At 27.3% G+C, this 13,811-nt stretch overlaps 2 protein-coding genes across 4 annotated transcripts; one reads left to right on the forward strand and one right to left on the reverse strand.

Annotated features, from left to right (window-relative positions):
• Nucleotides 1-596: 596 nt before the first annotated feature.
• Nucleotides 597-9,345, forward strand: LOC100166284 (calcium and integrin-binding protein 1-like). Of its 2 annotated transcripts, none has more exons than XM_016800989.1 (5): nucleotides 597-875; nucleotides 5,380-5,414; nucleotides 5,530-5,777; nucleotides 6,184-6,385; nucleotides 9,139-9,345. In XM_016800989.1, the coding sequence occupies exons 1-5, from the start codon at nucleotides 825-827 to the stop codon at nucleotides 9,158-9,160; spliced, it is 558 nt and encodes a 185-aa protein (XP_016656478.1). In that variant the 5' UTR covers nucleotides 597-824; the 3' UTR covers nucleotides 9,161-9,345.
• On the reverse strand, nucleotides 9,218-13,744 carry LOC100164252 (oligosaccharyltransferase complex subunit OSTC-like). Of its 2 annotated transcripts, none has more exons than XM_008180565.3 (5): nucleotides 13,536-13,744; nucleotides 13,253-13,451; nucleotides 13,100-13,173; nucleotides 12,810-13,027; nucleotides 9,218-9,377 (listed from the first exon to the last, which is right to left on the reverse strand). In XM_008180565.3, the coding sequence occupies exons 2-5, from the start codon at nucleotides 13,389-13,391 to the stop codon at nucleotides 9,359-9,361; spliced, it is 450 nt and encodes a 149-aa protein (XP_008178787.1). In that variant the 5' UTR covers nucleotides 13,392-13,451; nucleotides 13,536-13,744; the 3' UTR covers nucleotides 9,218-9,358.
• Between the last annotated feature and the right edge of the window lie 67 nt (nucleotides 13,745-13,811).

A 13,811-nucleotide genomic window follows, 5' to 3' on the forward strand; every position in this document is an offset into this window, starting at 1 on the left:
ATTTACACCATATATTTATTTTATCAAATCCTCTCCCTGTCGTGGGATATTTTCGATCTGCGGACTGCGGAGTGGAACGATTGCGCCGAGGACAGAGTGTAGCGACGAGTGCCGCTAGCATAGCATCACTGTAAGATGTTTTTCAAATTGGTGTCACTGTAATATGCTGTTTTGTGCTGGTATAATCTTGTGGTATATGCTACCTTATCATTTTTGGGACAAATTGTATTCATGGTTTAACTATGGTTATTGGTTATATTATATTCCATTCTGGAATTATACACCCAGTGGAATTTCTGCAATATTATTTTCTGGATTTTTACGTTCTACTAAATATAAATTCTTATAATTTTACATTCTGTAGCATTTATTTTTGTTCATTTTGTTTTCAATTTCAATATTTTCTGGGACTTTTACATTCTGGTACTTTTAAATTCTGTATTTTTATTTTCTGTATTTAAACACTGTAAATTTATATTATGGCGGTTTATTTTCTGGAATATTATATGCACCCGACATTGATAAATAATTTGTTGATGTTGGTATACTTTGTTTCTATTTCTTCCATGGCAACACCCTCGACTTATCAAAATAATAAATAACAGGGACTAAGGTTTAATATAATATTTATGTAAAATACCATAATAATTTATAAGACTGTGATAAATATTAAATAGTAGTAATATAGTATACGAAAGTTTAAAATAATTTTTGGTCTTATGTAATAGTAATTATTGAGGTAACAAATGATAAAATGTACTAGTTTTATTAGTATATAATTAATTCAATGAACTGTTAAGAGAAATTTTTAACTTTAAAAACAAATGGGCCAAAAATCTAGCCAATTCTCTGCCGAAGAGTTAAATGACTATCAGGTAATTTTCAAACACCAATTTGTTTTATAAATAATATAATTCAGGCTATTAAACATATAATACGACTTGTGCTATGGATTTATGTAATATATATATTATGTACATTTTTAATAATAACATGTAAAAGATAGCTTTAATAAATTAAAGCTTTGAAAGATGAACTTTTTTCTCAGTACAATTGGAGCTTATTTTTAAGATATTATATTACATGAATGTATAGTTTAATGTAAATAATATAAGAACAAATAATGCAATATACTTATATAATTTATAGTTATATCTATGAAACCTATTGTTTTAATTTTAAATTAACATTAAAGTTCTGAATTATTTGATATAGTTACTTAAGTAATATTTTTATTTAAAGTCTTAAGAAGTTAGATATTATTTTAAAGCTTAATTATAAAATATCTTTATCTTAAACTAACTTCTAAATTATTATTTAATGAATATTTAAATTAAAAGTCTAGTAGATATAATAAAATTAATTTATTATATTTTGTATAGATACAATCATAGACAAGTATATAAAATACAATTTATGGATACAATTTTTGAATACATTTGTTTTGCTGATACGATTTAGAAACCAATCGATAGATTAATTTTTTATTCCATGAATATTTAAATAATAATCACGATTTAAGATATATCGTGATTAGTACATGTGTAATTGTGTGATAAAACCACGGTCTTTAAAATATGTAATACCATGGATGTTGATTATAGATAAAAACGTAACTTCAAGGCTTATATACAGTATACAGTATATAATAGTATAATATATTATTTTGAAGTAGGTATAGTGATTTGTTAATTATTTCTTTTAAGAACAAATGTCAATTTTTACCCAGATACACGATACATAATTATAAATTATTATGATTAATATCTATATCATATCGATATATCAAAGAATTTTCATTTTTGTGCAACCCTTAGCCCGCGGCAGTCGTTAATGTGGCTGCAGTCAAGCTATAGATAAAAGAAATCGCTCGTTGTTAGTAGTCTGCTCGCAGACAACGGATTGGCGACCACCTGGGTTTTTATTTTTTATTTTAAGTGACGATTACGATTCTTTGTGGCTCACGAGGAATGTTGAAACGTCAAGTGACTAAAACGACGAGACTACGCGCTATCTACCAGAATTTAATTTAATATAACTTGTACCACAGGAGCATTTTCATTTATTACATTAAATTTTGTATTAATAATTTACAAATAAAAAACTAATATAATAATACCTCATTACAGTTCAATACCATTTTTTTTCTGTGGAACAACTAGAACAATGTGCTTATCAATGTGGCTAATATATTTATTTAGAGAATGCTGTGTGTTGTTGGGGGAGGGCTATCCGTGTCAAAGTATTATAATAATATAATTCATGCAAACTTATAAGTTTTGGGCTTCACATTTTCAATGTTTGTTACACTAACATATAAAGCCGTAGCTTTAAGACATTTCGAGTTATGACTTATAAATACTTGTGAGTTATACATATAGAGTGTGAGGTACACAGTTACACATATTATACACATTAGCCATACTTTAGATCATATAAACGGTAAATCCATAAAAGTAATAATTTGAATTAATAAATAAATAATCAGTATAATTTTTTCAATAGTAATCAATAATGTAATAATGATATAACATAATTTGAATTTGGCGCTAAATATCGCAGACCAATGAGAAGGCCGTATTTCCCTATGCATTTTATTCGAATGTGCTGCTGCACGATATTCAACACGATTTAACTGATTTAAGATATATGCACGGTCCCTATACACGATCAATACTATTGAACAATAATTGATATTGTGCGATAAATTTCCAACCCTGATCTATTTCTTCGATATATTGTAAAATCCTTCAATATGAGTATATGACAATATCTATTCTACACTGTCAACATTATATTATTGATCGTGTAGCCGTGTAGGGGAGCTTTAAATCGTGGACGCTTGTAATATAACTTACTATACAGTAACCATATAAGCCATAATCAGTGTAGCCATACCTTATAAATTATTTATTGTGTATTATCCAATTTTATTTATATAAACAAATTTAATTTAATTTATTAGTTTTACTTGGTTTATCAGTGTAACTATAATATTCCAAAAGGGAATATAAATATTTTTCAATGTGTCTACACTGATGCCTGGATAAAGTTTGTTGCCCGCTTATTATCATTAAGCTTCCCGTATTCTCATTTTTAAGTATTTGATATTATATAGTTTCACGTCGGACGTGTAAATAGCCATCGCGATCTTTATTGGCGGTAGTTGTAAAAAAGCGTTTGTATGTACAAGGAATCAGCCATGGATGAGAATCCACCTCTAAAGAATGTCGATCCCATGGAACTTTCCTCCGATGATATACTTGGTGTGATGAAAAATATTTCAATGGTCAAAAATGGCTTAATGCCTTATGAACATGACACTGATCAAGTTGAAATTGGTAATAGTGATGCAGATGCAATGTTCACAATTGGCGATAATGATTTAAGTTCTTTTGAAAGAGATTTATTAGACAATGTAATTGGAATGGCAGAAGAAGAAGTAGTTACTCAATATGATGAAACACCTACTGTGAAAGAAAATTTCAACAAATACATGAACAAAGGTAAAATGTTGAGTGAGCGACTCCAAAAAATAATATCAAAGCTACAGAATATACAACTAAAAACTATGAGTAAGTGTTCCACTCAAGAAATCTATAATGTGTTACAATCACAAAAAAGTAATGCTATTAAAAATATCAAATCAACATTGCTCAAAGTTCAAAAAAGGCAATCTAATCCATTTTTAAAAAGTTTACTTTGTGATGAAATTAAAGATGGTGAAAAAGTCTTTGGAATGTTAGAGTCGCAAATTAAAACAGTAAATGAAGAATACGACTCGGAAGCAACAGCTAGTGATTCAGAAAGTGACACTTTGGGAGAAACTAGCGAAGAAGAATTACAATCATCCAATTGTCCTATAGAGAAAAGAAATTCTTGGAAATGGCTTCATGAACGTGTAAGTATTGCGTACCGATTAACTTGGCTGGTTAATGTTATGTCTGATATAGAGTTCAAAATCAATTTTTACAATGAAGCATTAAATCGATATTCTTCTCATTCATATGTACAAGACCAGGAAGAAGAATCTGGTAGAAGATGTTTTCCGTATGAACCAAAAACTCAACATAGAATGTTAATGCAACCTCCACTCATAAACTTGGCTGCAGCTTTAAAAAAGGGGGACAAGGCAAAATTAAATCGTATTAATCCCTGTGATTGCTATGGGATTGATTCATGTCCTACTTGTGTAAGTCTTCAGCGCCATTCAAATGATTCTGGTCATTTTTTGAGTGATACTTTTCATCCAGTCCTATCATATTCTAAAGATATTTCTTTAAGCGTTGCGCTATCTAATGAGTTAGGAAAATCATCTTTTCATCTAAAACAAAAAAATAAGTCTTCATCTGATACAGATTTTAATAAATATTTTGTGGACCGGACACCTGAACAAAGTCCTGCTATTAGGCAAGTTCCACCGGTTAAACTACAAAATGCTTGGCCTACTCGCAATGATCCAATTACTAAATTCAATCGAAATCAAAGACAAGCAAGAAAAAGGAGACGTATACGTTATAGCAAACATAAAAGAAGTAGGATGGATGAAGATTATAAATATAACAGTCGAAGAAGTAGTGAAAGTATTTGTGATGATGATGATCTTGATGAGGTGTATGAAGAAGACAATTATGACTCTGATCCAGATTATAGCCCTTGGTTTCCAAGAACAGGAGATAAAACATACAATGCTAAGCGTGAGTATGATATTGACAATATTGTTATACCATATAGTATTGCTGCTGCATCTAGAGTCGAAATGGTCAAATATAAAGAAATAGTAACACCAAAGTGGCGCATTGTTAAAGAATTAGATGTAGATCCAGTTGAATTTGCTGCAACAGTTCCAGAGCCAGAAGTTGTTGAAGATCTAGATGAAGGAAGACGCAGTGCTCATCATGAAGCGTGTGAAATTGAAGAACGAATGAGATTTAGGACTACAAAGAAACAAACAGAGCGCACACATAAGAATAGTGGGCATTGTAGTAGTGGGGAAAATACATCTGAAGCAATGTCACCACTATTTGAAAGTCGGTCCCCAATGCCTACTGTGGAAGAGGAACCAGACGCAGGTCCTAGTAATCAAGATTGGAACCAATAAAATATTTTTATTAATTATTGATGAATAAATATTGTATATTATAAACTGTAAAAACCAAAGTTAATACTTTAGGTTAGTTAAACACAAAACTAATTGTCATATTTAGGTATATTTTTTTTTTATAAATTAGAACTAATGTAAAATATATTTTCTTTACTTGTTGTATTATACAAGTTGTATAGTAAAATATAGCCTGATAAACATTTACTTTTATTCTTAAAGTTGACCACTATATTTCATTAAGATAAATCATATTTTCTCATTTATTTTATTTTTAGGATCTCACTTATTTTACAAAAAAAGAAGTTTTGATGTAAGTACCGATATTATAAATTATATAAACAAAAAATAAAATACAAATATATTACAAATTTTGGGAAATTTATCATAAATTTATAAAATTAGAATGTGTATAATACAATGTTTAGTGCACATGAAAAGTTCAAGTCTTTAGCTCCTGAAAAAGTGGGACATAATAAAAATGCAAAATTAGCATTAAACAAGGTTCTTAAGCTACCTGAATTAGCAGCTAATCCTTTTGGTGAACGTATGTGTCAAGTATTCAGTTCTAGTCAAGATGGGGATTGTACATTTGAAGATTTTTTAGATATGATGTCAGTATTTAGTTCTATGGCACCTGCAGATGTAAAGGCTGAACATGTCTTTAGAATTTTTGGTAAGAGATAATACGATTATTAAACAAAAAATATGTGATTTATACAATATGTTGGCCATTGGGTTTATAAAATTCTAAAATATAAGCATAGAATTAATCGATAATTATTCTAAAGTAATAAATACATTTTATTAAAGATCATTACAGGTTTTCTGATACAGTAAACTATAGAGGTTTTTGTATAACTTTAGATTATATTAGAGATTTGGGCAATCAATGAAAAGCTAGCTTTCTAAAGTTCATGTCATATTTTAATTCTATCTTAGAATTTTTATTAATAACTATTCAATAGATTTTGAAATTTATTGGCACCCAAAATGTATCAATTATTTTCTGTTAGTAAAAAATAATAAAATCATCAAATAATTTTAATGGATTATTTAATTATCTTATTCAACATTTTTAGATTTTGATGGTGATGACATGTTAGGTGTTGGAGATATTAAAAAAGTAATTCAATGTTTAATCGGAGAACAAAATGTCTTTAATGATAATGATCTTAAACGTTTGGTACATAAAATATTTGAAGAAGTAGATTTTGATGACGACGGCGCTCTTTCATTTTCTGAATTTGAACACGTAACTGACATGTGTCCAGATTTTGTTAAGTCAGTATATATTTTTTATTGTATTATCAATGCTTGTTTGTTCTTCAAGATCATTGGTTTTAAAATGTTCAATTTTTTTTAAATAGATTGTATTCAGTAATTATTATCATTTGTATATTTAACATTTTTTTATATTTTATATACTTGCATGAATTGCATGGTTGTTAATTGTTAGATAATTATGCCTCTCTAGTTTAAGAAACAATATTTTTTTTTTTGATAATTCAACATATTTTATAGCATTAAAACCAAATGCGAATACACTTAGTTAGTACACAGAAGTTACTGACTTTTTGTTACCTTTTGTTCTAGAGAGTTCATGTATATTTTTCATATTTTTTCTCCATTTTATGTAAAAGTGACATGTGTAACAGTTCATCTATTCATACCTAGGTATAACTAAGATCATATTTAATTAATATTTTGTTCGGTGTTGTGGGGCGGGCCGGAGGAGCAATAGCCCTCGTAGTTTCTCCTTATTAATCTGTGTGGACATTTCCCCCACATCCTTCTACTAAGTTGGTATACTTGTAAATGGCTTGTAATAAACATACATTTACATAAATATTTATATATATAATATATTATAATATTCACCAAGCATGGAAAATCTCAATTTTTTCCTTTAATAATGTATTTATTGAAATTCTTACTAATGGAATTTTAAATATAATAAAGGGTCATATTTTAAATTATTAAGATTTAGTAAAATTATATTTATTTAACAACCTTAATAATTAACTGTAAAAAAGGTTGGTTCTCATTTAAAAAAAAAGGGTTAATTTTGCCACCAGATATTCCTGGTAAAAACAACTTTTTTTCAATATATTATGTTACAGTAAATTTAATTATTTGCCAAATTTTAGAAACATCCTTATAGTATTCTTGGTCTTGGCCTCTTTTATTGAAGAAAACATTTTGTGTGAGTTGTTATCCAATGTATTATACTTGGAGGGAAGGAGCTTCCACCTAGTTGTCTGTGTTAGTAAAATATTTGAGCTACATATAACAATATATCACATTATATATAACTGACATTTTAGGCCTTGCAATTTTACTCTGCCCTGGACCATGAAAAGCATCAGGACGGCTCTGCTTATCATAAATCCCTAGAAGCGGGAATCTATTAAAATGTATAAAAATTAATTTGGATTGTTGAAAGGGCAAAGCAATTTACCAATAGGGCAATAATTTTACTTGCTGATGAATTTCAGCCGGAGTCAAAAATAAAAGAAATTTTGATTTTCTAAAATGTTTAAAAAACTATTTATATTTTCTTAATTTACATTTTCAATTTTTTACACTTATTTATTAATACCTTTTTAGCCATTGCTTAAATTTTAATTTATTTTGCTGTTTGGCATAGTTTATGTATACCCTTAATGCTTACTGCTTAACTCATAAGTGAGTGCATATTAAAAGTGGAAAATAGGATTTCATTGGTTTGAATTCAAAACCCTATTTATTAGGTTTAATGTTAAGTCTGTAAAGTATGAACACAAAACTATATCATCTGTATAGTTGTGACTATCGTTATAGGTATCTTTTGCATTAGACTTGTGGGTTATAAGCATTTTTAATTTACATTTATTATACACTTAAAAACTGATTTATCGTAAAACAACTTCCAACAAAACACAGATCATGTTCTTACCATCAAGTTTCATAATAGGTCAATTCACTAATATTTAAGCTAACAACATAAAACGTGAATTTCTGAGCGTAAATCTGGTATGTTACACGTTTGTAAGACGAAGACAACACATGCAGATATGTTGTCCTCGTTAAGATTTATAATTTATAAGTAGGTTTTGGGACATGCTGCATTTGAATATTCTTTAATTATGACTTTAGAATATTTAAAGGAAGATAAAAATTTGTTTTGAGACATGATACATTTATATAACTAATTAAAATTATTTTAGGTTCATATTTCCAACAATATTAGGGCAATAAGACCCAAACCCTACTTACAAATGATTACTACTTACTACCTAGTATTAAAAGTTTAAAATAGGTTGACTATATGAACTACCTATTTTACTTTGACAATTATTTTTTCAATATTATTATATTGAAATATTTTTGTATAGTACCTAACTGTGTTGACTGACTGTTGTACAATTAATATTTAGGTACAGAAACTTTATTTTGGATTAGAATAATATAAGTTAAATGATTGAAATTAAAATGTATTCAAATAATACTACAAATGAATAAATAAATTCCCAACTACTGCTTGTTGTCTCAACTGTTAATAGTGTCACAGTCTATGACAATGTTTCTTAACCTGTGGTCCACGATACTCATGTCTTGTCCTATGTGCTCTGCTACATATTGTGATCTATTATGGGACATTTGTCATATGCACTCTAATGCACGATTGTATTGTATTTATTTATCTTTATAGTTAAAATTTGTTGTGCGTACAATTCTGGATTCATAGTTGGACCCCTATACACTCCTCCCTTCCCAATCTGCAAAATCTATTATGTCATAAGTCATAGATAAATTAGGCACCACTTTTTATGAATCAGCTGAATGCAGTAGACTGTAGTAGATAGTTGCATACCATTAATTTTACTTTTATAAGAAAATTGTCCTCCTTTAGTAATTTCTTTGATATTTGTGCTAAATGAATTGTATAATTGTATAATATAAGTAGTGATTCTGATTTGATATTTTCGGAAATGACGTATTATTTGTATTTTAAGTTTATTAGTGTTACTAAATAATATATTATAATTTTACAGGATGTTCAATATAAAACTTTGAAAATATAAGCTTAAAGAGAAGAATATAGGTTAAAAAATAGTGTACACATATTAAAAATAATTTCATCGACAAATTATACTTTATTATTATTATATTTTTAATTATTAAAACTTGATACATATAAGATGAGAATATTGATTGACTTATGAAAATATGTAAAATAAAAAAAAATGTGATTTGTTCAATGATATTTGTTTCTTATGACTTCAAGTATCCCCTGCAAAAATATAAATAAGTATTTATTAAGATAATAATAACATAATATATGTACATTAATAAGTTTATATTATGGCATTAAAACGCTTTTAGATCCACAGATGCATGAATTTTACTGGCAAATAAAATATCGGTAGAAAGGTATATTGTGGATATCAAACAAACTTTTTAACACCATCATACAAAAGTACAAAATGTCAAATTATATTAAATTATATTGTATTGTATTTGTCCTATCCTGAGAAAGGTAATGGTATTTTTTAACTCAGTTAAGTTGCTGATATGTATCAATAATAAAAAAATTTAAAAAAAGGTAGGTAAGTGAATGAAGCTCTGCTGCACAGTAGGTTACAAGAAGCCACTATAATGGATGGTATTAAATTTGAATTCAATGATAGAATATCATTGTATAAGAAAAACGATTCTAGGCGAAGATAGTCAGACAGCCTATGATATTACTAAGTATATTTGATGATATTACTGTAAATAAAGTAATTTATATAATATAACCTATTTACGAAGAACCTTGTCTTAAATGTTGAATCCTTAGCTATAAAACTTGAACATTTTAAACATTTTTAGCTATAAAATAATTATTAAATTTACTCAAAATCGAACTTTAAATGCTTTTAAAAAAAAATTGTGCCTACATACTTTTAATAATATATTTAAACTACTATTTTAGCAGAATATCAGTGGCCTTATATAATATTTTCACACTTTTTGGCCCAACAAATACAATTTTTATTATATCGTAAACCGGTCAAAATATTTTAAAAATTGTATGATGTATAGAAAATAGAAATATAAACATTCAGAGAAATTTTCATGTATCTACAATTATTTGTTTTTAAATTTCAATAATAAGAAAATCGCTACATGAGATATCCGCAGTGAATATCCTATATTGTAAAAATATGAATTTCAAACGCACATAAAAACTTAATTTGACTTTCTTGTACTATTTTTTTGATAAAGGTAAACAACCTTCTGTTGAATCTTGTATTACATTTTCAAATCTTAGATTTAAAAAGAAAATTTTTTATGAATTTATAACTCAAAATAATTTGCACATTTTCGTGTTTTATACATGTTTTGTCACTATTTGAACTTTAAATTGCTTAAAAAATAAAATTGTGATTAGATTTTTAATATTTTTAAAATGACAATGTAACAATAAATTAAGAGTCTTAAGTCATTTAGAGCCTTGTATTAAATTTTTAAATATTTTTACCCAATAAATAAAATTTTATTGACATTCATAGAAAAAATAACTACAATTATGGTGAAACATAATATCGTAAATAGTTCAAAATATTTTGAAAATTCTATCATGTATAGAAAATACTAATATAAACAATTAGTGAAATTTCATGTATCTACGGTCAATTGTTTTAGATTTACACCAAAAACCAAAATCAATTTTGTCGAAAACTGATATAGGGTAAAGATCTCATAAGTAGAGATAGGATGTTAATGACTTGCATTTTATTCATTTTGATCCTATAAAATGTTACCTTAACTTACAATTTGTTTCATGCTTCCTTAATTCAAAATATGTTAATTTAATTTAATATTTTTTTTTTTGCATTTCTAGTCATTTTTACAAATGCATTTATTTGTTTTTAAAAATATTTTTCATGTTACCTATGTCAATTTTTGTAGTTTATGCGCAATGCAGGGCAATTTTCTGAAATTATAGTTTTGTGGGTTTTTGGTAATCAACATGCTCTAAGTTTTCCTAACATTTATACCAAAAAAGTTTACAGTAGTCAAATATTTTTTTACAATTATTTGAATTAAAAATGTTTATCTACCTTAGATATTCATCCATAAATTACGAATTCTTATCAAAAATTTTCTATTCAAAAATGAATAACCCACAACCGTAAATACTCAACATTTTCACTTAAGCATTTACAGCTGAGGATTGAAAACTTACAACAAGGTTTCTCGTAAGTAGTTTATACTGTAACTAAAAAATCTAAAAACTATATTTACATGTTTTTTTTTATAGATATTTTAAGTTTAAATGAGATAGGTATTTAAATAAAGAATAAATAACAATTTTGGTTATTTTTTGTAATTTAAAAATATTGTTTGTAGGTATCTACTTGAAACTTTTTAACTATATTATTACATTGTATACATACATTGAAATTTTAAAACCAAATTTTTGATAAAAAATAATTCAACTAATATATTACTAATGTCTAGTAAAACAAATCACTTAAATAGCAATAAATTATACTTAGTAATATAGGCTGATAGACATTACAATGGTGCCAAAGTAAATAATTACGTTGGGCCATAGCCAGATCTTTTTTTTAAATGAGAATTTTAGACATTTTATTTACATCATAACTTTATTATGAGCATGAGTATATTCAAGCCGTGATTATGAAAATATTATGGTTTATTATATTACATAATAAAGATATAGAGGACGCAAAGTTTTGAAATTGTCTGACCTACTGTATAGCAGAGCAGTACCCACTTGTCTACATTATTTTGATTTATTCTGTATGTCAAAATTTGTATTACCGAATGAGTTTTTTTCTTATAATAATGAAAGTAATTGGAAAAATAATAAATCATAGTTTGGTACTTGTTTGTTATCACCCAACTAATTGGTAATATTATGTCATTAATCTTTAAATTAAAAACTTGATATTTATTATCAATATTTTTCTGTATCGTTTAGCTGTGTATACCAGTCTAGAATGTGATATATTTACGGAAACCTGAAAATTACTTATTATAATATTTTTAAAGTTATTCCCTCTTATAAATGTTTTATGTTGATATACTTATTACATTCGAACTTATGACAATAAATTAAAAAAACTGTGACATTGAGAGTACGCCACATACACATATTATGACATCATCCATCTTACAAATGTACAATATGGCAAAATTATTTTCAGCAGCTCCAATTGTACGTAGTATTCTTTTATAATAGAGTGAATTTACCTATAATCGAACTTAAAGGTAAGATTATCTGTTTTCACATGGTTTTTTTTAAATTGTAATATATACCTACCCACAACTTGCAAAAATTAAAATATTGAATATAAATCAAGTGAAAACACAGATAATGTACTACTATTAAAGGTTACTACACAAAATTGGAATTGCTGAACACAAATTTGCTATTTTATATGTATGTAAGATGAAGACTATAGACACAGGTGTGGCGTCTTTTTCAATAATCTTTAAAATCAAGAAATTGTATAATTTTGTTATTTATTTACATATAGTTATAAGATTATTATAATATATAAAATGTCCTAGTAGATTAGAGTCACCCAGTGGCGGAGTGATAGCAAACAAAATTAAAATTATGAAAAATTACTCAAATACTATTTACAAGATATATTATAACCAACAATAACCTTTCTTAAAAATTGAAACAATAATCTATACATACGGAAGCTTCATTCTCATAAACGTCCAACAAGTAAAATATGATACTATGATGCATGCAAATCCAACACCGGTCAGAAGTGTACGATTCAATTTTGGAGTTGATTTATTATTGGTTAAATCCAATATAACAAATCCCAAACCCCCAATGTTGAATAGAAAACTTGATGCTAAACCTTCCATAATGTATTGTCCATTAACTCTGTAAGGCATAAATGCCACCTATTTAATACAATGCATTATTTAAACAATAATTACTTATAAAATAATTCAAAAATTATAGTCAAAATTTACTGGTTTTGAATGTCCTTTTTCATCTGTAGTCGAACCTACGCTAGGTGGTTCTATGATGACGTCATATATGATCCCTAAAGAATAATAATATGATTAAAGAAATTGAAACCAAATCATCAATAATTGTATCAATTATTCACTATTATGCTTTACCTCCAGTCACCAAAAAGTATGAGATTGTTACAATCACATACATGAACATGGCAGACGGTTTTTTTAACCATGACGGCCGTTTTAAACGCAGATTTGGGACTTCGAGAACTTTAAAAGGTAAACTATATAATGATTCCATTTTCAAAACATTAACTTTTGTGTGTTTATGTCAGCTGTGCTTGAACTGTGTACAGCGATTCTAAATACAAAAAATTTTAATTTTATTCTATCCAAAAAAAATAGCCATAATTCATAAGTAATAAGTTCCTTTGCCAGCGATTACAATTATTTATAATTCATAACCCACAGTCCGGGGTCACAGCTCTACTCTTACTTAGGTACTTCTCCTTCCGGCAGGCGGTAATTGCCAATTGGTATATTTGGTAAACAAAAATAATAAATACGGTTTTAAATATTTTATACAGTTATAATATAAGGTACAATGTTCTGAACGACTGAGCCTCTGGTGTATATTAATATGATGTGCCTGTGAGTGGATCACTACCTTTTGTTCCGCAAAACATTTGTTCCTATGGACTTTTTTTCCATAAACCATTTA

Source organism: Acyrthosiphon pisum, chromosome A2 (genome assembly GCF_005508785.2).
Source record: "Acyrthosiphon pisum isolate AL4f chromosome A2, pea_aphid_22Mar2018_4r6ur, whole genome shotgun sequence".
NCBI lineage: Eukaryota > Metazoa > Arthropoda > Insecta > Hemiptera > Aphididae > Acyrthosiphon > Acyrthosiphon pisum.

Excerpts from the sequence above, each read along its gene's own strand:
- LOC100166284 (XM_016800989.1), top strand. The coding sequence starts at position 825 with ATGGGCCAAAAATCTAGCCAATTCTCTGCCGAAGAGTTAAATGACTAT. Across the intron at positions 5,415-5,529 it reads ACAAAAAAAGAAGTTTTGAT|TGCACATGAAAAGTTCAAGT; the intron begins GTAAGTACCGAT and ends TACAATGTTTAG. Across the intron at positions 5,778-6,183 it reads ACATGTCTTTAGAATTTTTG|ATTTTGATGGTGATGACATG; the intron begins GTAAGAGATAAT and ends CAACATTTTTAG.
- LOC100164252 (XM_008180565.3), bottom strand. The coding sequence starts at position 13,391 with ATGGAATCATTATATAGTTTACCTTTTAAAGTTCTCGAAGTCCCAAAT. Across the intron at positions 13,174-13,252 it reads ATACTTTTTGGTGACTGGAG|GGATCATATATGACGTCATC; the intron begins GTAAAGCATAAT and ends ATTATTCTTTAG. Across the intron at positions 13,028-13,099 it reads AAAAAGGACATTCAAAACCA|GTGGCATTTATGCCTTACAG; the intron begins GTAAATTTTGAC and ends TGTATTAAATAG.